This window comes from Nannobrachium achirus (genome assembly GCF_963921795.1).
Source record: "Nannobrachium achirus genome assembly, chromosome: 18".
Lineage (NCBI taxonomy): Eukaryota > Metazoa > Chordata > Actinopteri > Myctophiformes > Myctophidae > Nannobrachium > Nannobrachium achirus.
Window position 1 is genome coordinate 1,140,630 of NC_137825.1, and position 23,809 is coordinate 1,164,438.

The 23,809-nt window shown below is 41.8% G+C and overlaps 1 protein-coding gene across 1 annotated transcript in view; it reads left to right on the forward strand.

Moving 5' to 3' along the window:
* Nucleotides 1-23,809, forward strand: part of syde1 (synapse defective Rho GTPase homolog 1) — a gene marked incomplete at its 5' end in the record, with an annotated part of 32,665 nt that overhangs the window by 5,254 nt on the left and 3,602 nt on the right. The window contains 11 exons of the mRNA XM_080748360.1: nucleotides 4,466-4,706; nucleotides 5,701-5,894; nucleotides 10,377-10,727; nucleotides 11,946-12,141; nucleotides 13,516-13,676; nucleotides 15,390-15,539; nucleotides 15,641-15,744; nucleotides 16,412-16,546; nucleotides 18,988-19,114; nucleotides 20,000-20,178; nucleotides 21,398-21,677. Coding sequence (XP_080604486.1) covers nucleotides 4,466-4,706; nucleotides 5,701-5,894; nucleotides 10,377-10,727; nucleotides 11,946-12,141; nucleotides 13,516-13,676; nucleotides 15,390-15,539; nucleotides 15,641-15,744; nucleotides 16,412-16,546; nucleotides 18,988-19,114; nucleotides 20,000-20,178; nucleotides 21,398-21,677 — 2,118 coding nt within the window. The remainder of the gene's footprint in view (nucleotides 1-4,465; nucleotides 4,707-5,700; nucleotides 5,895-10,376; nucleotides 10,728-11,945; nucleotides 12,142-13,515; nucleotides 13,677-15,389; nucleotides 15,540-15,640; nucleotides 15,745-16,411; nucleotides 16,547-18,987; nucleotides 19,115-19,999; nucleotides 20,179-21,397; nucleotides 21,678-23,809) is intronic.

Below are 23,809 nucleotides of genomic sequence, written 5' to 3' on the forward strand. Positions count from 1 at the left end.
CTGAACAAACACTATAGCAATGATTACTGTCACAATATAGAGCTATTTAACACTGTTACTGAACAAAAACTCCATAGCAATGATTACTGTCACAATATAGAGCCATTTAACACTGTTACTGAACACTCTATAGCAATGATTACTGTCACAATATAGAGCTGTTTAACACTGTTACTGAACACTCTATAGCAATGATTACTGTCACAATATAGAGCTGTTTAACACTGTTACTGAACAAACACTCTATAGCAATGATTACTGTCACAATATAGAGCTATTTAACACTGTTACTGAACACACACTCTATAGCAATGATTACTGTCACAATATAGAGCTGTTTAACACTGTTACTGAACAAACACTCTATAGCAATGATTACTGTCACAATATAGAGCTGTTTAACACTGTTACTGAACACACACTCTATAGCAATGATTACTGTCACAATATAGAGCTATTTAACACTGTTACTGAACACACACTCTATAGCAATGATTACTGTCACAATATAGAGCTATTTAACACTGTTACTGAACACACACTCTATAGCAATGATTACTGTCACAATATAGAGCTATTTAACACTGTTACTGAACAAACACTATAGCAATGATTACTGTCACAATATAGAGCTATTTAACACTGTTACTGAACAAAAACTCCATAGCAATGATTACTGTCACAATATAGAGCTATTTAACACTGTTACTGAACACTCTATAGCAATGATTACTGTCACAATATAGAGCTGTTTAACACTGTTACTGAACACTCTATAGCAATGATTACTGTCACAATATAGAGCTGTTTAACACTGTTACTGAACAAACACTCTATAGCAATGATTACTGTCACAATATAGAGCTATTTAACACTGTTACTGAACACACACTCTATAGCAATGATTACTGTCACAATATAGAGCTGTTTAACACTGTTACTGAACAAACACTCTATAGCAATGATTACTGTCACAATATAGAGCTGTTTAACACTGTTACTGAACACACACTCTATAGCAATGATTACTGTCACAATATAGAGCTATTTAACACTGTTACTGAACACACACTCTATAGCAATGATTACTGTCACAATATAGAGCTATTTAACACTGTTACTGAACACACACTCTATAGCAATGATTACTGTCACAATATAGAGCTATTTAACACTGTTACTGAACAAACACTCTATAGCAATGATTACTGTCACAATATAGAGCTATTTAACACTGTTACTGAACAAACACTCTATAGCAATGATTACTGTCACAATATAGAGCTATTTAACACTGTTACTGAACAAACACTCTATAGCAATGATTACTGTCACAATATAGAGCTATTTAACACTGTTACTGAACAAACACTCTATAGCAATGATTACTGTCACAATATAGAGCTATTTAACACTGTTACTGAACAAACACTCTATAGCAATGATTACTGTCACAATATAGAGCTATTTAACACTGTTACTGAACAAACACTCTATAGCAATGATTACTGTCACAATATAGAGCTATTTAACACTGTTACTGAACAAACACTCTATAGCAATGATTACTGTCACAATATAGAGCTATTTAACACTGTTACTGAACAAACACTCTATAGCAATGATTACTGTCACAATATAGAGCTATTTAACACTGTTACTGAACAAACACTCTATAGCAATGATTACTGTCACAATATAGAGCTGTTTAACACTGTTACTGAACAAACACTCTATAGCAATGATTACTGTCACAATATAGAGCTATTTAACACTGTTACTGAACACACACTCTATAGCAATGATTACTGTCACAATATAGAGCTATTTAACACTGTTACTGAACACACACTCTATAGCAATGATTACTGTCACAATATAGAGCTATTTAACACTGTTACTGAACACACACTCTATAGCAATGATTACTGTCACAATATAGAGCTATTTAACACTGTTACTGAACAAACACTATAGCAATGATTACTGTCACAATATAGAGCTATTTAACACTGTTACTGAACAAAAACTCCATAGCAATGATTACTGTCACAATATAGAGCTATTTAACACTGTTACTGAACACTCTATAGCAATGATTACTGTCACAATATAGAGCTGTTTAACACTGTTACTGAACACTCTATAGCAATGATTACTGTCACAATATAGAGCTGTTTAACACTGTTACTGAACAAACACTCTATAGCAATGATTACTGTCACAATATAGAGCTATTTAACACTGTTACTGAACACACACTCTATAGCAATGATTACTGTCACAATATAGAGCTGTTTAACACTGTTACTGAACAAACACTCTATAGCAATGATTACTGTCACAATATAGAGCTGTTTAACACTGTTACTGAACACACACTCTATAGCAATGATTACTGTCACAATATAGAGCTATTTAACACTGTTACTGAACACACACTCTATAGCAATGATTACTGTCACAATATAGAGCTATTTAACACTGTTACTGAACACACACTCTATAGCAATGATTACTGTCACAATATAGAGCTATTTAACACTGTTACTGAACAAACACTCTATAGCAATGATTACTGTCACAATATAGAGCTATTTAACACTGTTACTGAACAAACACTCTATAGCAATGATTACTGTCACAATATAGAGCTATTTAACACTGTTACTGAACAAACACTCTATAGCAATGATTACTGTCACAATATAGAGCTATTTAACACTGTTACTGAACAAACACTCTATAGCAATGATTACTGTCACAATATAGAGCTATTTAACACTGTTACTGAACAAACACTCTATAGCAATGATTACTGTCACAATATAGAGCTATTTAACACTGTTACTGAACAAACACTCTATAGCAATGATTACTGTCACAATATAGAGCTATTTAACACTGTTACTGAACAAACACTCTATAGCAATGATTACTGTCACAATATAGAGCTATTTAACACTGTTACTGAACAAACACTATAGCAATGATTACTGTCACAATATAGAGCTGTTTAACACTGTTACTGAACAAACACTCTATAGCAATGATTACTGTCACAATATAGAGCTGTTTAACACTGTTACTGAACACACACTCTATAGCAATGATTACTGTCACAATATAGAGCTATTTAACACTGTTACTGAACAAACACTCTATAGCAATGATTACTGTCACAATATAGAGCTATTTAACACTGTTACTGAACAAACACTCTATAGCAATGATTACTGTCACAATATAGAGCTATTTAACACTGTTACTGAACAAACACTATAGCAATGATTACTGTCACAATATAGAGCTGTTTAACACTGTTACTGAACAAACACTCTATAGCAATGATTACTGTCACAATATAGAGCTGTTTAACACTGTTACTGAACACACACTCTATAGCAATGATTACTGTCACAATATAGAGCTGTTTAACACTGTTACTGAACAAACACTCTATAGCAATGATTACTGTCACAATATAGAGCTGTTTAACACTGTTACTGAACACACACTCTATAGCAATGATTACTGTCACAATATAGAGCTATTTAACACTGTTACTGAACAAACACTCTATAGCAATGATTACTGTCACAATATAGAGCTATTTAACACTGTTACTGAACAAACACTCTATAGCAATGATTACTGTCACAATATAGAGCTATTTAACACTGTTACTGAACAAACACTATAGCAATGATTACTGTCACAATATAGAGCTGTTTAACACTGTTACTGAACAAACACTCTATAGCAATGATTACTGTCACAATATAGAGCTGTTTAACACTGTTACTGAACACACACTCTATAGCAATGATTACTGTCACAATATAAGTACAAAATATCTTGGGCACATTATTACAGACACCCTTGAGGATGATGAGGATATGTAGAGGAGAATGCTATATGTACAAGCAAATATGTTGGTTCGTAAATTTCACCATTGTACTACTGATGTTAAGGTTAACCTGTTTAGAGCTTACTGCACCCCTCTATAAACAGCCCCTCTGTGGGTGAAGTATAAGAAAGAGAGCTTACGGAAGCTGCAAGTAGCCTACAATGACTGCCTTCGAATACTGTTAAAGAAACCCAGGAGCACAAGGGCCAGCGAGCTCTTTGTTTCTTTAGGTCTCACCACCTTCATGGCTCTATTAAGGAACCTTACTTATAAGTTCATGTGCAGACTGGATCGCTCCTTAAATGGATTAATTGGACTGATGTCAGACCCTGGACGGAGCTCTGTCCGGTACATGTCTACTATAAGAGGACACTGGCATGAGTGCCTTTTTTTACTCCGGTGGGGCTAGGGAAATGTACTGTTTCTGTTTTTATTTTTTACTATGTTTGTAATGTAATGTATTGTTTTCTACCCTGTGGGCCATGAGCCTGTAATAAAGTTTATATATATAGAGCTGTTTAACATTGTTGCTGAACAAACACTGTGTGCCAACAGGTGGCGCTCCTCCCGACCACCTCACGGCCAAGCTGTCGGGCGGCCAGGGAGCCTACCTGCAGAGCCTGGATCGCAGCAGCAGGGCCTGGGTGCTGTCCTCAGGAAAGACCCAGGCTTCGGACGAGGCCTCCGCGTCCTCCCGGGCCGCGGGAGCGGAGAGCGGCCGGCCTCAGGGAGAACACAACATCTGGTACAATCCCATCCCCGAGGAGGACGACCACAGCGGCAGCGCTGCTGGAAGGTAACCAATGGGGACGCAGCGGTGTGGTCGTCATGGAAACACACGAGGCGACAAATTCTGAAAATAACTGGTATAAAGATTTGGCAGCCATTTTGAAAAAAATAAATAAAAATCTATATATATATTTTTTTTTCAAAAGTATTTTTGGGACTTCCAAAAATGTATTAGGCATGATCGCAATCGCAAAATTGTATGTTTAACCCCCATAACAACCACATCTTTCAAACATGGCAGCCATGTTTGTTTACATTTGAAGAAAACATAATGGCTTCTATCTCATGAATGCCTGAACGGATTTCCAAGCGTATTTTTTTGTTTGAAAGCTGTGAACAGCGTGCACACACACGGTGCATGATCTAGGCATGGGCGTGCATGATCCGTGCACTATGAATTACATGGAATGGCATCCTGGTACTTGGCAGCCATTTTGAAAAGGCAGCGAATGAGTTAAAGAGTATTTTTACTTAAAAGTTATACCATGTAACTTTTTTATAAAACAAATCTTAAAATTGTTCTAACTGTTAAATCGCTTAAGTTTTAGAACACCCACTCCGTTATTTTCAGCTTCTAAAGCCTTCTCTTTATATGTTTTCTATGATCCTTGCCGGGGTCTGGTTTTCGCGGAAAAATAGCGTCATCTGCATCATCTGTATACGTTGGCCAATCACATCGCGAATCATACACACATGATACACTACCGGCCAATCACAGCTTATCTGCCGCGTCTTCAGGAAGTAGCCTTGCTCAGCTACAGTGTTTACCATGGTGAAGGATTCTTAACCTCTTAATCCCCAAATCCTGGCCAGAAAATTACCTTCTACCATACGTTCTACCCCTCCACGGATTTGTATCGGTCGCGGTGGTTTGCGGCGCCGCTCCGGTGGTCCGCGCCGGTGGTCCGCGACGACTCCGGCCGAAAAAAGCAATACCGCTACTGACCACTAGTTTAGCAACTTACACAGTATAGCTTTAAGTAATGTGAGTACTTCTTCAGGGAGGAGGAGACGGTGTGGAAGAGGCGGGACCAGGAAGTGGGAGGAGCCACCAATGACTGTCCAATGAGAGCTCAGAGGCGGGCCGGGGGGGCGGGGCAGACGGATCGTCACGGCAACGACAGTCCAAAGGGCGGAGCCAGTCCCAACATCAGGCACCGCCCCCCTGATGACATCATCACCCCTGAACACATAGGTATGACATCACTGATGACATCACCAGCACATCCCATCAACAGCGTCATATTAAAGGCAGAAAGGGCCAACAGACGCATTGAGCCGTTGTGCTCAAAGTCGTTGGGGAAAAACTCGTACGCAGCTTGGTCAGGTTAGCATTTCACCACGTTAGCATCACCAGGGTGGAGCTTCCAAAGCGTCGGCAGGTTAGCATGTCACCAGCGTTAGTTTTACTGAGGTTAGGGTTAAAGGAGCTATAGTCAACTTTTTCTTGAAAAACGGATGCTAAAATAAAAAAATTCTGAAAATATTTTATAAAAAAAATAAGCTCCATACATGTGTTTCTATTCAAAAATTACCACAGAAATAATCATAAAATAATCATGTTGGCCGTTGTCAGGCCGACACTTTGTTTACATTCTAGTCTATTCTTTGATAGTGTTTTTCCACCACAGGGTGAATCTATAGATAAATAGATTGATATTATGATACTCTCTCTCTGTCATAGGGGGTCCAGGGTGAATAGATAGATAAATAGATTGATATTATGATAATCTCTCTCTGTCAGAGGGGGTCCAGGGTGAATAGATAGATAAATAGATTGATATTATGATAATCTCTCTCTGTCAGAGGGGGTCCAGGGTGAATAGATAGATAAATAGATTGATATTATGATAATCTCTCTGTCAGAGGGGGTCCAGGGTGAATAGATAGATAAATAGATTGATATTATGATAATCTCTCTCTGTCAGAGGGGGTCCAAGGTGAATAGATAGATAAATAGATTGATATTATGATAATCTCTCTCTGTCAGAGGGGGTCCAGGGTGAATAGATAGATAAATAGATTGATATTATGATAATCTCTCTGTCAGAGGGGGTCCAGGGTGAATAGATAGATAAATAGATTGATATTATGATAATCTCTCTCTGTCAGAGGGGGTCCAAGGTGAATAGATAGATAAATAGATTGATATTATGATAATCTCTCTGTCAGAGGGGGTCCAGGGTGAATAGATAGATAAATAGATTGATATTATGATAATCTCTCTGTCAGAGGGGGTCCAGGGTGAATAGATAGATAAATAGATTGATATTATGATAATCTCTCTGTCAGAGGGGGTCCAAGGTGAATAGATAGATAAATAGATTGATATTATGATAATCTCTCTCTGTCAGAGGGGGTCCAGGGTGAATAGATAGATAAATAGATTGATATTATGATAATCTCTCTGTCAGAGGGGGTCCAAGGTGAATAGATAGATAAATAGATTGATATTATGATAATCTCTCTGTCAGAGGGGGTCCAAGGTGAATAGATAGATAAATAGATTGATATTATGATAATCTCTCTGTCAGAGGGGGTCCAGGGTGAATAGATAGATAAATAGATTGATATTATGATAATCTCTCTGTCAGAGGGGGTCCAAGGTGAATATATAGATAAATAGATTGATATTATGATAATCTCTCTGTCAGAGGGGGTCCAAGGTGAATATATAGATAAATAGATTGATATTATGATAATCTCTCTGTCAGAGGGGGTCCAGGGTGAATAGATAGATAAATAGATTGATATTATGATAATCTCTCTGTCAGAGGGGGTCCAGGGTGAATCTATAGATAAATAGATTGATATTATGATAATCTCTCTGTCAGAGGGGGTCCAGGTGAATAGATAGATAAATAGATTGATATTATGATAATCTCTCTGTCAGAGGGGGTCCAAGGTGAATAGATAGATAAATAGATTGATATTATGATAATCTCTCTGTCAGAGGGGGTCCAAGGTGAATAGATAGATAAATAGATTGATATTATGATAATCTCTCTGTCAGAGGGGGTCCAAGGTGAATAGATAGATAAATAGATTGATATTATGATAATCTCTCTGTCAGAGGGGGTCCAAGGTGAATAGATAGATAAATAGATTGATATTATGATAATCTCTCTGTCAGAGGGGGTCCATGGTGAATAGATAGATAAATAGATTGATATTATGATAATCTCTCTGTCAGAGGGGGTCCAAGGTGAATAGATAGATAAATAGATTGATATTATGATAATCTCTCTCTGTCAGAGGGGGTCCAGGGTGAATAGATAGATAAATAGATTGATATTATGATAATCTCTCTGTCAGAGGGGGTCCAGGGTGAATAGATTGATAAATAGATTGATATTATGATAATCTCTCTGTCAGAGGGGGTCCAGGGTGAATCTATAGATAAATAGATTGATATTATGATAATCTCTCTGTCAGAGGGGGTCCAGGGTGAATAGATAGATAAATAGATTGATATTATGATAATCTCTCTGTCAGAGGGGGTCCAGGGTGAATATATAGATAAATAGATTGATATTATGATAATCTCTCTCTCTGTCAGAGGGGGTCCAAGGTGAATAGATAGATAAATAGATTGATATTATGATAATCTCTCTGTCAGAGGGGGTCCAGGGTGAATAGATAGATAAATAGATTGATATTATGATAATCTCTCTGTCAGAGGGGGTCCAGGGTGAATAGATAGATAAATAGATTGATATTATGATAATCTCTCTGTCAGAGGGGGTCCAAGGTGAATAGATAGATAAATAGATTGATATTATGATAATCTCTCTGTCAGAGGGGGTCCAAGGTGAATAGATAGATAAATAGATTGATATTATGATAATCTCTCTCTCTGTCAGAGGGGGTCCAGGGTGAATAGATAGATAAATAGATTGATATTATGATAATCTCTCTGTCAGAGGGGGTCCAAGGTGAATAGATAGATAAATAGATTGATATTATGATAATCTCTCTCTGTCAGAGGGGGTCCAGGGTGAATAGATAGATAAATAGATTGATATTATGATAATCTCTCTCTGTCAGAGGGGGTCCAGGGTGAATAGATAGATAAATAGATTGATATTATGATAATCTCTCTGTCAGAGGGGGTCCAAGGTGAATAGATAGATAAATAGATTGATATTATGATAATCTCTCTGTCAGAGGGGGTCCAAGGTGAATAGATAGATAAATAGATTGATATTATGATAATCTCTCTGTCAGAGGGGGTCCAGGGTGAATAGATAGATAAATAGATTGATATTATGATAATCTCTCTGTCAGAGGGGGTCCAGGGTGAATAGATAGATAAATAGATTGATATTATGATAATCTCTCTCTCTGTCAGAGGGGGTCCAGGGTGAATAGATAGATAAATAGATTGATATTATGATAATCTCTCTGTCAGAGGGGGTCCAAGGTGAATAGATAGATAAATAGATTGATATTATGATAATCTCTCTGTCAGAGGGGGTCCAAGGTGAATAGATAGATAAATAGATTGATATTATGATAATCTCTCTCTGTCAGAGGGGGTCCAAGGTGAATAGATAGATAAATAGATTGATATTATGATAATCTCTCTGTCAGAGGGGGTCCAGGGTGAATAGATAGATAAATAGATTGATATTATGATAATCTCTCTGTCAGAGGGGGTCCAGGGTGAATAGATAGATAAATAGATTGATATTATGATAATCTCTCTGTCAGAGGGGGTCCAAGGTGAATAGATAGATAAATAGATTGATATTATGATAATCTCTCTGTCAGAGGGGGTCCCAGGGTGAATAGATAGATAAATAGATTGATATTATGATAATCTCTCTGTCAGAGGGGGTCCAGGGTGAATAGATAGATAAATAGATTGATATTATGATAATCTCTCTGTCAGAGGGGGTCCAAGGTGAATATATAGATAAATAGATTGATATTATGATAATCTCTCTGTCAGAGGGGTCCAAGGTGAATAGATAGATAAATAGATTGATATTATGATAATCTCTCTGTCAGAGGGGGTCCAGGGTGAATAGATAGATAAATAGATTGATATTATGATAATCTCTCTGTCAGAGGGGTCCAGGGTGAATCTATAGATAAATAGATTGATATTATGATAATCTCTCTGTCAGAGGGGGTCCAGGTGAATAGATAGATAAATAGATTGATATTATGATAATCTCTCTCTGTCAGAGGGGGTCCAAGGTGAATAGATAGATAAATAGATTGATATTATGATAATCTCTCTGTCAGAGGGGGTCCAAGGTGAATAGATAGATAAATAGATTGATATTATGATAATCTCTCTGTCAGAGGGGGTCCAAGGTGAATAGATAGATAAATAGATTGATATTATGATAATCTCTCTGTCAGAGGGGGTCCAGGGTGAATAGATAGATAAATAGATTGATATTATGATAATCTCTCTGTCAGAGGGGGTCCAGGGTGAATCTATAGATAAATAGATTGATATTATGATAATCTCTCTGTCAGAGGGGGTCCAGGTGAATAGATAGATAAATAGATTGATATTATGATAATCTCTCTCTGTCAGAGGGGGTCCAGGGTGAATAGATAGATAAATAGATTGATATTATGATAATCTCTCTGTCAGAGGGGGTCCAGGTGAATAGATAGACAAATAGATTGATATTATGATAATCTCTCTCTCTGTCAGAGCGGGTCCAGGGCGAGTCTCCGCCCCCTGCAGACTCTAGCCCCTCCTCCCAGAAGAAAGGGGGTGTGTCTGGCAGTGTGATTGACAGGCTGCGGTCCCCGGGCACGGTGCGTCGTCTCTCCCTGAAGATGAAGAAACTCCCTGAGCTCCGCAGGAAGCTCAGCCTGCGCTCTGCCCGCTCCCATCGCCACGGTAACAAGGAGGAGGAGGGGGGCGGGGCCGACGCCACCAAGGACCAATCGGAGGCCTCGTCCAATCAGAACGTGATCAGCAGATATCACCTGGATAGCTCCGCCCCTCCACTCAGACCACTACGAAAGTCCTCCAGAGGGCGCTGTGCTGGCAAAGGAGGTGAAAATATTATTTATTCATTAGTGTGTATATGTATAGTACTAGGTTTAGCCAATGAGGAAGCAGCATTCTCGGTGACATCATCTAATGGGGAAACCCTTGAAAGTCGCTGAGTGACGTCATCAACCGTTGATGACGTCATCATCACCATCAACAGCCAATGAGGGACCAGCATTCTCGGTGACGTCACCATCAATAAGTGTGAGGCGCAAGTTGCTGGACCCCCATTGACTTGAATGTAACCCCATTGACTTGAATGTAACCCCATTGACTTGAATGTAACCCCATTGACTTGAATTGGAAAGTGTAAAAACTGCAACCACACTTGCAATTTCCCAGAAATGCGTCTTTCTAGTTAGTGTGGTTGCCAGTTGGGCAACCACACTATTGTTGTCTCCACCAGCCGAAGGCTGAGGGGAGAGTATGTTTTCCCCTCCGTCCGTGCGTCCGTGCGTCCGTCCGTCCGTCCCCAAAGTTTGTCCATGACGTCACCATAGACGTCATAGTATGGATGACGTCACGGACGCACGGACGGAGGGGAAAACATACTCTCCCCTCAGCCTTCGGCTGGTGGAGACAATAAATTGTTGTTATTGTCTCCTGGTGGAGACCTGTGCTCGGAAGAGCACTGCTTCTAGTTCTCCCTGTGATGTAACTGTCTTGCCAGGTCCTCCCTGTGATTGCAACCGTCAGGTCGCATTTACTACCAAAACCTCCACCGGCTGTCCGTCCGTCAGTCCGTCCGTCACACGTCACACTTTTGCCCTGCTCATATCTCACATGCCCCTCTTCTAGCGCCACCATGAGGCCCATTCTTGCTAAACACATTTTTGGACACTGCTCCTACAATTTTTGCACTAAAATCACGCAAATCGGTACACAGTATGTCTACACTCATCTCTTCAACATGGATCTGTCCCCTTTAGCGCCACCTTGAGGCCAAATTCTTTGTGTATACATGTGACCTGACGGTCGCTTATCTCCCGATTAGTGATGTAACTGTCTAGCCAGGCTGTCAGAGATGGGCACATTTTCTAAAAATGCACACATTTTCATGAAAATGTTTCCAAAAATAGCAGCGCTACAAGCTCATATCGCGGCACTCTGGTTGGAGACAATGAGTTTATTGATCATTTCTCATAACAATACATCATTTCTATTGGTCCATTTCTCTGGTACTTCAGGTTACCATAGTAACAGTGTGTTTGTTTACTTCAGGTTACCTTAGCGACGGCGACTCCCCAGAGCTGTTGCCACGACAACAGCCCCATCCCTCCTCCCTGCCGGAGCCGGCGGGCTGTGATGTCACTTCCTTCCGTCTGTACGTGGGCTCAGAGCAGCCGCGATGCGCCAAGAGAGTCAGCGGACTGTTAACCGTTCACCTGCTGGGTCTGGAGGATATGAACAAGACCAGGTAGTTAACCGTTCACCTGCTGGGGTTAGAAGATATGAACAAGACTAGGTATTATTATTAACTCTTTATCTGCTGGGGTTAGAAGATATGAACAAGACTAGGTATTATTATTAACTCTTTATCTGCTGGGGTTAGAAGATATGAACAAGACTAGGTGTTATTATTAACTCTTTATCTGCTGGGGTTAGAAGATATGAACAAGACTAGGTATTATTATTAACTCTTTATCTGCTGGGGTTAGAAGATATGAACAAGACTAGGTGTTATTATTAACTCTTTATCTGCTGGGTCTGGAGGATATGAACAAGACCAGGTAGTTAACCCTTTACCTGTTAGGACTGTTAACCGTTCACCTGCTGGGGCTGGAGGATATGAACAAGACTAGGTACTATTATTACCAGTAAGACTCCCTAATCGGGAGATAAGCGACCGTAGGTGGCTTATCTCCACAAATAGGGCAAGAATTTGTTTTTCCAAAATCTTCCTGATCCATGTTGATGACATGAGTGTAGACATGCTGTGTAGTGATATTCGTGATTTTAGGGCAAAAACTGTAGGAGCAGTGTCCAAAAATGTCTTTTAAAAATCGGCCTGAAGGTGGCGCTAGAATAGGGCCATGTGAGAAATGAGGGGTGGGGTCTCCGCGTTGCCTTGGCGAACGAATAGGTACCGGCCCCGGCTCTCCCGGACGCTCCTAGCCCGAGTTACAGCATTTTATGTGCGCTGCAGTGGCAGGGGGTCCTCCACTGGGGGCGCCACCACTTTTGCATCCGTTCTGGAGCACCAGGAGTCGGTGGTCCCCGGGAATTCCCCGCGAGCAGCCCCGGTGGGGTGGTCATTTGGTCATTTTTGCACATTTGGTAATTTTTTACATCTGGGGGTCCCCCAGGGACCTGGGGGTCCCTGGGGTCCGGGGGTCCTTGGAGGTTGTAGTTTGGGAGGCAAGGAGTGTGTGTGTAAAATCTGGCATGGATGGGGTCAACGGGTGCGGAGATATAAGCAGGGAAAAAGTGTGATGTGTGACGTCTGAGCACATTTGGTCATTTTTTACATCTGGGGGTCCCCCAGGGACCTGGGGGTCCCTGGGGCTCCGGGGGTCCTTGGAGGTTGTAGTTTGGCAGTCAAGGAGTGTGTGTGCAAAATTTGGCATGGATGGGGGCAACGGTTGTGGAGATATGAGCAGGGCAAAAGTGTGACGGACTGACTGACTCACTCACTCACTCACTCACAGACAGCCGGTGGAGGTTTTGGTAGTAAATGCGACCTACGGTCGCAATAAGGATGATTAAACACTCTCTGTCTGTCTGTCTGTCTGTCTGTCTGTCTGTCTGTCTGTCTGTCTGTCTGTCTGTCTGTCTGTCTGTCTGTCCTCAGGTCAGACAGACAGGTGTTCCTGGCCATCCAGATAGACGGAGCGACGCGCGCTAGGACGGCCCTCCTGCCACTAGGAGGCTCCACCCTCTCCCTAAACCACGCCTTCCATCTGGAGCTGGAGAGAGCCAGGCAGCTGAGACTCATAGTGCTGACACCTAGTGGTAAGAATGATCATTACTAGCCTGGCTCCAGCCAATAGAATAGTTAAGTGGGGGGTAGTTCAGTTTAGTTAGGGTTATTTTGTGTAGAGTTTTGTTTTGCTTTGATAACTATTCCCCCCCCCCCCAGTCCCCTAACAGTACTAAAATTATGTCCTTGATCACTGGGAATTGTTTTGGGTTAAATGGTTCTGGTTTGGTAGTTCTGATCAAAGTGTAGTCTACACTACAAAATGACGCAGACACCATCCGCTCCGCGACCGAGTATTTCCCGGTGAATCTGTGCGCAACGGTGGGGGCTTGGGAGTGTGGGGGACACGAACCACTGACTATTGCTGATGATGGAGAGGTTATATAGCTTAGCTTTTATGTATTATGTTATGTAATGTAATCTTGCTGATTTAGTAAGAGACTCGTCGCCAATTGCAAGATATTTATTGGGGCCATGATGATATACTTTCTTCCCACGACAACAAGGATTTATATTATCTGTGTTATTGTTTACAACCACAATTATTCACGTGTGGCAAGATCGCGGTTCACTAGTTTTTAGTAGGCTATAGACTCGAGGTGGGTGATGCCTTTTCAGAAGTTAATTTAATAATGTTTTCCATTTAATGATTTCCTTTATCCTCATCTAATCTTGCGCTAATGCACGCAACTGTTTTTGCCATGTGTTAAGGCCGTGTATGCTTTTCAGAAGTTAAATTAATGTTTTCCATTAAATGATTTCCTTTATCGTCATCTTCCGCTAATGCACGCAACTGTTTTCGCCAGGTTTTAAGGTCTTATTTTAGTTGTTTCTCATAAGCTCACAACCCTCCTTGCCCATCGGCCCCCACCTTTGCGCACAGATTCACCGGGAAATACTCGGTCGCATCCGCTCCCAACCGGATCAGAAACCAGAATTTGGAAGTGATTCTAGGCTAATATTTGGCAGGGCCTTTAGCCAATGAGAGAGCAGCGTGCGGCGCGCTGCGCTGGTGAGTGTAATAACTTGAAAAGGGCCAGGGGCGTCAATTGGGTATGGCAGGGGTATGCAGCTGCCATACCCTGGGTCCAGGGGGGTCCAGGGGTATGCAGCTGCCATACCCTGGGTCCAGGGGGGTCCAGGGGTATGCAACTGCCATACCCTGGGTCCAGGGGGGTCCAGGGGTATGCAGCTGCCCTACCCTGGGTCCAGGGGGGAAAATAAAAGTTACTTTTAAATATAAAACCATGAATGTCTCTTTGTCTATCTGTGCTGGTTATTATGTTGTTAAATTACAGTAAAATTACAGTAAAATTACAAATACAAAATGTAACAAAATGGTCACTTTAACAAGGTATTATAATTATATTCTCCCCATCTTGACAGAATGGTATATTCCCAGGTTCCGCAGGTCAGCTGCACAGGTGCAATGCATTATTGTTAATTGTGTCACGTTTACTAACATGCCAAGTTTAGCTGCACTTGAACAACCGTTCCAGGCTGCCATATCCAGCCCAAGAAACCGTAGAAACCTGTGTGTTTTTTTCAGACTTTGTGAAAATAGCGAGCATGTAGATCTGCTATTCACAATAGAACCATGTTATACAAAATGTAACGCCTCTTTTCCATGAGGACTCCCATCTTTGCCAGACCCTGGCTTTGGCTGAAGTGACGCCACTGAAAAGGGCTTAAATTCTGCTGGTTGCCGATAGCAACCACACTAATACTGTCTGTCCGTCTCCCAGTCTGCCCGCAGGGATTGGGCGGGCTTACAGACCTGGGGACCAATCAAAGCCACGCGTCCTCACCGGATAGCCCCGCCCCCTCCGGCAGTGGTCCAATCAGAAACCGAGTGTGTGGCCTGGGCGGAGTCTCCATCCCTCCTCTGTTTAAAGGTACAGTTCACCTTTTATGTCTGTTTTTTTTTTCCTGTTCGAATCACAAGAAGAGAAAACTGTAAAATAAAATACAAAATAAGAGTCTGTGTGTCTGTCAGCGTGTCGTAGTCAACAGCTGTGTGTGAAGTTGGAGCCTCGAGGCTTGCTGTACATCAAGCTGTCACTCCAGGAGCAATGGGACCCGCCCACTTTACTGTCTCAGGTAATGGACACGCCCACTATACTGGAGGAGGGGGTGGGTCTAACTTTTGAAAATCAACAGAAACAGTGGAGGGAGGGGGAGCTCAGCCAAAGCTCTTAATTGCTCCCTTTGAACTTCAAAGGGGGTTTTGCACGCCTCGTTAGCATCAAAGACAACGACCTGTTTGATGCCTGTCATAGAGGGGAGGGGGGGAGTCAAACACAACCCCTCCCACCAGATCTCTTGTGATTGGGAATTTCACATTTCAAATCCCCGAAATCTCTTGTCAATGGGACAATGTCAGACTCAAGCTCAGCGCAGAGTCTGACATCAGGCTAGGATATTATGGGATATTATGGGATATTATGGGATATTATGGGATATTATGGGCATTATGACAATGAAAGTGGGAAAGGAGAAGTGGGCACACATTTAAACATTGTGGGCACCTCAATGTTACATTGGATGAAATCATTTTGACAAATAATAGCTCGCAGCAACGTATTGGAAAAAAGGAAGTAAGAAAATAAGTAAAATAGTTCATTTTTGGAACTATGAACTTTTTGAAATCTGAATAATGAACTATGAACTGAACTAGTTCATTTTAAAAATGGTGAACTGAACTTTGAACTAGTTCATGTAGGAAGTGAACTTTCCCAACACACCGTCTGTCTGCCTGTCTGTGCAGTCCAGCAGTGAGGTTTCGTCTCCCAGTGTGTTTGGAGTGGAACTGCACCACCTGGTGGAGAAGGAGGGAACTGCATCGTCCGTCCCCATCCTGATCCAGAAGACAGTGGAGGAGATAGAGAGGAGAGGACTGAAGGTCTGTCTGTCTGTCTTTCTGTTAGGGCATTCACCAAATATTCCAATATTCGAATAGACGAATATCAAAGTCACTATTCGACGTTGTTCACCGAAGTCGAATATTCTTTTTTTTTTTTTTTTTTTTTGCAACCGTCAAAACCTCCACCAGCTGTCCTAGGTGAGTCATTATAAGGTTTAACCCCAAAAGAATTGATACAAAAGGTTTTTCAATGGATTCTGGTAGTATTGGGTGTGCTAAATAACATACTCAAAATCTACCAAAATCTACCTCCCCGAAAGCCGCCATTTTCAAGATGGCGTCCGAGTTGACTATGGGGAGCTTAAAATGGCTATATCTCGAATAGAAAAGATTTTGCTAATATTTTGTCAACTGATTCTGGTACCTCTGGACATTCTTTAGAGCATACTAAAAATAGAGGAAAATATTCCATTCAGAAAGGCTTCATTTTCAAGATGGCGTGTGACTGGCGTCCACGGTGGCTGCAGGAGCTTTAAATGCCTATAAACTGGGATTTAATATGTAAAAAATCATAACAATTATGCACTTGGTGACACGTTTTTGACTTTTGGCATAGTGTTGGGTACAGACATAAGGTTTTCAAAAACCATCGGCAACAATTTGGGCTAGCCCCCTAGTGGTCTGTTTGAAATTAATCTATTATTAAATAGGTCTATACATGGTTGAAACCCCAAATAATTGATGGAAGAGATTTTTCAATTGATTCTGTTACTATTAGGTATGCTAAATAACATCCTAAAAGCTTAAGACAAACAAACCACTGAAAAGGCATAATCTTCACGATGGCGTCCATGGGAGCTTAAAATGCATATAAATTGGGAGGGAATATGTGCCATCTTGAAAAGTATGCATTTCCAGTAGTTTTTTTCCCCCTCAGCTTTTAGTATGTGATTTAGCATACCCACTAGTAAGAGAATCCATTGAAAATTCTCTTCCATCAATTATTTGGGGTTTCAACCATATACTGACCTATTTAATATTGGATTCATTGCAAACAGACGACTAGGGGTCGAGCCCAACTTGTTTGCTATCTTTTTTGAAGGCCTTATGCCCATACCTAACACCATGCCAACAATCTAAAACTAGTCACCATTTTCGTAAATCTTTAGTATGTTCTCAAGCATGTCCTGAGGTACCAGAATCAGTTGAAAAAGCATTTGAAACATTTTTTCCATTCGAGATATAGCCATTTTAAGCTCCCCGCAACCATCTGGGACGCCATCTTGAAAATGGCGGCTTTCGGGGAGGTAGATTTTGGTAGATTTTGAGTATGTTATTTAGCATGCCCAATGCTACCAGAATCCATTGAAAAAAATCAATTTTTTTGGGTTAGGCCATATTTTCTCTTAGAATGACTCACCTATCCGTCCGTCAGTCTGTCTGTCACACGTTACACTTTTGCCCTGCTCATATCTCCGCAAAAGTTGCCCCGATCCATGCCACATTTTGCACACACACTCCTTTCACACATCAATTCACACATGACCCTCTTCTAGCGCCACCATGAGGCCGATTCTTGCAAAACACATTTTTGGACACAGCTCCTAAAATGTTTGCCCTAAAATCACGCACATCGGTACACGGTATGTCTACACTCCTGTCATCAACATGGATCTGTCTGAAAATATCAGATCTACATGCTCACAACGAGTTGTGAGCATGTAGATCTGCTATTTTCACAATGTTGGCCTCTTGCTTACTTAATATTTGACAGTTTGGCCAGTCCTGTCGAATATTTGACTATTCGGATACTTTGAGGTCAAATAATTCGAATACTAAAAATCACTATTCGTGAATGCCCTAGTGTCTGCCTGCCTGCCTGCCTGTCTGTCTGTCAGGTGGTAGGTCTTTTTTATCCCATGATTTTGCTACCCATTTTTCACCCAGTACCAATTATCTAATGTAATCCTGGTCTCTGCTCTCCCTCTGCCAACCTGGGGAGACAACGGACTGACCTCATGCTTCCTTCTATGCATGAGGAGTCCAAGCCGCTTCTTATCACATGACAGGGGGGAGTTTCCCGGTTGGACGTAGCTCATGGAAGGAACACGTTATTCCAACCAGTTCCTTTCCCCTCCATCAGGCGCCCCGGCTGGCCAGGGGGAGGCATTATTGAGACCAGGATTACTGCATGTTTTTGTGAGGGTACATACCCTAGGAGACACGGGGAGAACATGCAAACTCCACACAGAAAGGCCCTATCACCAACCCCACCTAGGGTGTGGGCGCTGATGACGCGGAGGGAGGAACACACCCCCAGCGCCCACAGCGTTCCCCGGCGGGAATCGAACCCAGGACCTTCTAGCTGTGAGGCGACAGCTCTACCCACTGCACCACCATGCCCCCCCCCCCCCCGGTTCTAATACCTGTCTGTCTGTCTGTCTGTCTGTCTGTCTGTCTGTCTGTCTGTCTGTCTGTAGGTTGTAGGTCTGTACCGTCTGTGCGGTTCGGCCGCCGTTAAGAAGGAGCTCAGGGATTGGTTCGAGAGGAACAGCGCCGCCGTCAGTCTGAACGAGGAACTGTACCCTGACATCAACGTAGTCACAGGTTAGTGTTATCATTTTATTATTAGTAGTAGTAGTAGTAGTAGTATAGTAGTAGTAATAGTAGTATAGTAGTAGTAGTATTAGTAGTAGTAGTAGTAATAGTAATAGTATTAGTATTTAGGGCTGAGACTTGAGCTGATTAATTACTTTCAGTAAAAATAGTACATCATTTAAAAAACACACATTTTTGGAGTCCTTTACAGGAAAAAAGTTTGAGCACCACTGATATATAGAAACATACGGTTTATCAGAGAACGGTTAGGATTTAGAAGATGTTTGTATGCAGGCATTCTAAAGGACCACCTATATTGTGTGTTTTTGTTGGCATTCTAAAGGACTACCTATATTGTGTGTTTTTGTTCAGGCACTAAAGGACCACCTATATTGTTGTTGTGTTTTTGTTCAGGCATTCTAAAGGACCACCTATGTTCTGTGTTTTTGAACAGGCATTCTAAAGGACCACCTATATTGTTGTTGTGTTTTGAACAGGCATTCTAAAGGACCACCTATATTGTGTGTTTTTGAACAGGCATTCTAAAGGACCACCTATGTTCTGTGTTTTTGAACAGGCATTCTAAAGGACCACCTATATTGTGTGTTTTTGAACAGGCATTCTAAAGGACCACCTATGTTCTGTGTTTTTGAACAGGCATTCTAAAGGACCACCTATATTGTTGTTGTGTTTTGAACAGGCATTCTAAAGGACCACCTATGTTCTGTGTTTTTGAACAGGCATTCTAAAGGACCACCTATATTGTGTGTTTTTGAACAGGCATTCTAAAGGACCACCTATATTGTGTTTTTGAACAGGCATTCTAAAGGACTACCTATGTTGTGTTTTTGTTCAGGCATTCTAAAGGACTACCTATGTTGTGTTTTTGTTCAGGCATTCTAAAGGACTACCTACGGGAGCTTCCCTCGCCGCTCATCACGAGGACCCTGTACCAGGTGATCCTAGAGGCCATGACCTTACGACCTCCTCCTAGCCCCGCCCCCCTGACCCCTGACCCCGAGCTGTGTCAGAGCACCGTGGCCCTGCTGGACTGCCTACCCCCCGCTGAGAAGGTCAGAGTTCAAAGGTCACTGCAGTGATGACCTTTTGCACAAAGTAGAATGCAAGATAGAGGGCGCCAGATCCCTTTGAGTCACACCCTACCACTACTTCCTGTTCATCCACAGAGCATTGATTCTAGTTGTTTTCTCCATTAGATTAAAGTGCTTTCTTTTCATTTTTCTTACACTTTCTTACTTGTCAAAATACATTTTATTTGTCTGCTTCATCTTTTTACCATTCGTTGCTAACAGCTACTTCTGCTAATGCTAACCGTTACTTCCCCTAATGCTAATTCTAATTCTGAAATGCTAATGCCAATTCTAAAACTAAAAATGCTAATGCTAAAAATGCTAATGCTAATGCTAACACCAAACGATACACAAGGTTGCACACACTGCGAGCTGTATTTTGACAAGTAATAAAAGTTGAAAAAAGTGATAAGAAAGCACTTTAATCTAATGGAGAAAACAACTAGAATCAATGCTCTGTGGATGAACAGGAAGTAGTGGTAGGGTGAGACTCAAAGGGATCTGGCGCCCTCTATCTTGCATTCTACTTTGTGCAAAAGGAGAATAATGTTCACCAGATAGAAAACGCAGAGCAGAATGATAAGCTGTGTCTCGGGGCTTGAGGACCAGGGCTGTCTGGGCCCTGGGTTCAAGGATTCACTTCAATTATTTTGTGCTTTAACTATTGAAAAATAGCAGATATACACTGCGAGCTTGTAGATCTGCTATTTTTGAAAAATAGTGAACATTAGAATTTTGACCCGATTCTATAAGTGTCTTTTGAATCCTTCTAAGGTTTTTTTGAAAAAAAACTGTTTCTGTCAGCAATCTGGCCAGCCATCGTCAAAGAAAAGGTCCTTTTCACTCAACTGGAGCTCAGTTAGTCTGTTCTGGAGAGACTACTATGTCAGTGGTTCTCAAACCTTTTCATGTGAAGGACCCCCAAACTGATATGTATTTGGCCACGGACCCTCATCTCAAAATATTTAGTTCCAGCTAGGGACCCAGGAGCAAGATTTGCACACATTTTCATAAAAAATAGCAGATCTACAAGCTAGCTTGTATATATTTGCTATTTTTCAATAGCTAAAGTATATAAAATAATGAAGGCCCCTCCACCTTGGGCCCTAGTAACTCCCCCCCCCCCCCCCCCCCCATGTAAAGTGACACAGATATGTGTTCAGGTGTAAATGCTTGTACTGCTCGTGTGCGCCCCCTCCAGGCCACTCTGAGGCTGCTGCTGGACCACCTGAGCCTGGTGGCGTCGTTCTGCCGCCACAACAGGATGACCAATCAGAACCTGGCCGTGTGCTTCGGCCCCGTGCTGCTGTGGGGGGGTGCGGGCCGCAGCTTGGGCCCCGGACAGGGCCAGGGCCGCAGCTTGGGCCCCGGACAGGGCCAGGGCCACAGCTTGGGCCCCGGACAGGGCCAGGGCATGGCCAGCGCTGTGGACTTCAAACGACACATAGAGGCCCTGCACTACCTGCTGCAGCTCTGGCCAGGTGGGACTAATTAACGAATTAATGTTTAATTAATGTCTAATTAATTAACTAATTAATGTCTAATTAACTATCTGCTGCAGCTGTGGCCAGGTGGGATTAATTAATGTATAATAATTAACTAATTGTGGGCTCGCCTGAAAGGCGAGAACACTCTGTTATCCTCATTATTTATAGAGTGAGTTCCGCCTCATATTTGTGCCGCAGACAGTACAAAGGCAGGGCCCTTAGCCAACGAGGCGCAATTGGTGGAAATCTGGGAGTGGTGTTAGCTGGAGTATTGGTTGAGCTTCACATGACGGCATGTTGCAGACTAGAAAAGAACATTTCTAAGAAATTGTAAGTGTGCCTGCAGCTCGCTAAGTGTGTGCAACCTTGTGTAGCGGTTGGTGTTAGCATTAGCGTTAGATTTTTTTGGTGTTAGCATTAGCGTTAGATTTTTTAACATTAAGATTTTTTGCATTAGCTTTAACATTATCGACTGTACGACAAACGGTTCATGAGATATAGAGGCACTTCCTGTTTGGCGAAGGGCACTTCCTGTTTGGCGAAGGAAGCACCAATTAAGGTTAAGGACTCTTAATCAAGTCATATGACGCCACCCACGCGTCTGTACGACAAATGGTTGATGAGATATAGGGTCACTTCCTGTTTGGCGAGGGGCACTTCCTGTTTGGCCAAATAGGCCCCAATTAAGGTTAAGGACTCTTAATCAAGTCATATGGCGCCACCCACGTGTCTGTACGACAAACGGTTCATGAGATATAGGGTCACTTCCTCTTTGGTTAGGGGCACTTCCTGTTTGGCGAAATAGGCCCCAATTAAGGTTAATAAGGACTCTTAATCAAGTCATTTGACGCCCCCCACAAGTCTGTACGACAAACGGTTCATGAGCTAAAGGGTCACTTCCTGTTTGGTGAGGGGCACTTCCTGTTTGGCGAAATAGGCCCCAATTAAGGTTAAGGACTCTTAATCAAGTCATTTGACGCCACCCACAAGTCTGTACGACAAACGGTTCATGAGATAAAGGGTGACTTCCTGTTTGGTGAGGGGCACTTTCTGTTTGGTGAAATAGGCCCCAATTAAGGTTAAGGACTCTTAATCAAGTCATTTGACGCCACCCACAAGTCTGTACGACAAACGGTTCATGAGATAAAGGGTCACTTCCTGTTTGGTGAGGGGCACTTCCTGTTTGGCGAAATAGGCCCCAATTAAGGTTAAGGACTCTTAATCAAGTCATATGACACCAACCACGTGTCTGTACGACAAACGGTTCATGAGATAAAGAGGCACTTCCTGTTTGGCAAAGGGCACTTCCTGTTTGGCGAAGGAAGCACCAATTAACTCATTTAGTGCCACCGCTTTCACCACTAGAGGGCGCCCAGTGGCCATAGAAAATCCCATAGAGATATGCTGGTATATGCAGAAGCCCTGCAGCCATGACTTGCCTGAACACTTTCCTTTGTGCATGTACAGGAAGAGGATGAAGTTAGCTTGAAGTTAGCTATTGGCTACCAAGCATTTTAGAAGCCTTATTTTCGTCAACTTAGCCATGATTAAACCTTGCACACCTCATGCATGGGAAAAAAACAGAGAAGAATGAGCTCTAAAAAATCCAATGCAATCCTGGATTGCATTGGAGTGGATTTGTGCAGTTTGTTCACAGCTTTCAAACAAAAAAATCCGATTGGAAATCCGTTCAGGCATTCTTGAGATAATCGCCATTATGTTTTACATGTTATGTAAACAAACATGGCTGCCCTGTATGTTAGATGGGGTTGTATGGGGGTGGAACATGCAAAATCGCGATTGAAATCATGTTCACTAGATTTGATGGGGTCCAAAAAAAAAATTTCAAATTTTTTTTTTTCAAAATTTTTTTTTTTTTTTTTTTTTATATCCCGAACTAGTTCGGGATAGGCACTCTGGGATGCGATAATATATCCCGAACTAATTCGGGATAGGCACTCAATGAGTTAAGCTTAAGGACTCTTAATCAAGTCATATGACACCACCCACGCGTCTGTACGACAAACTGTTCATGAGATGTAGAGGCACTTCCTGTTTGGCGAAGGGCACTTCCTGTTACAGAGGGGGCGGGGCTTAATCAATTACAGCTCATCCCTATTGGCCGG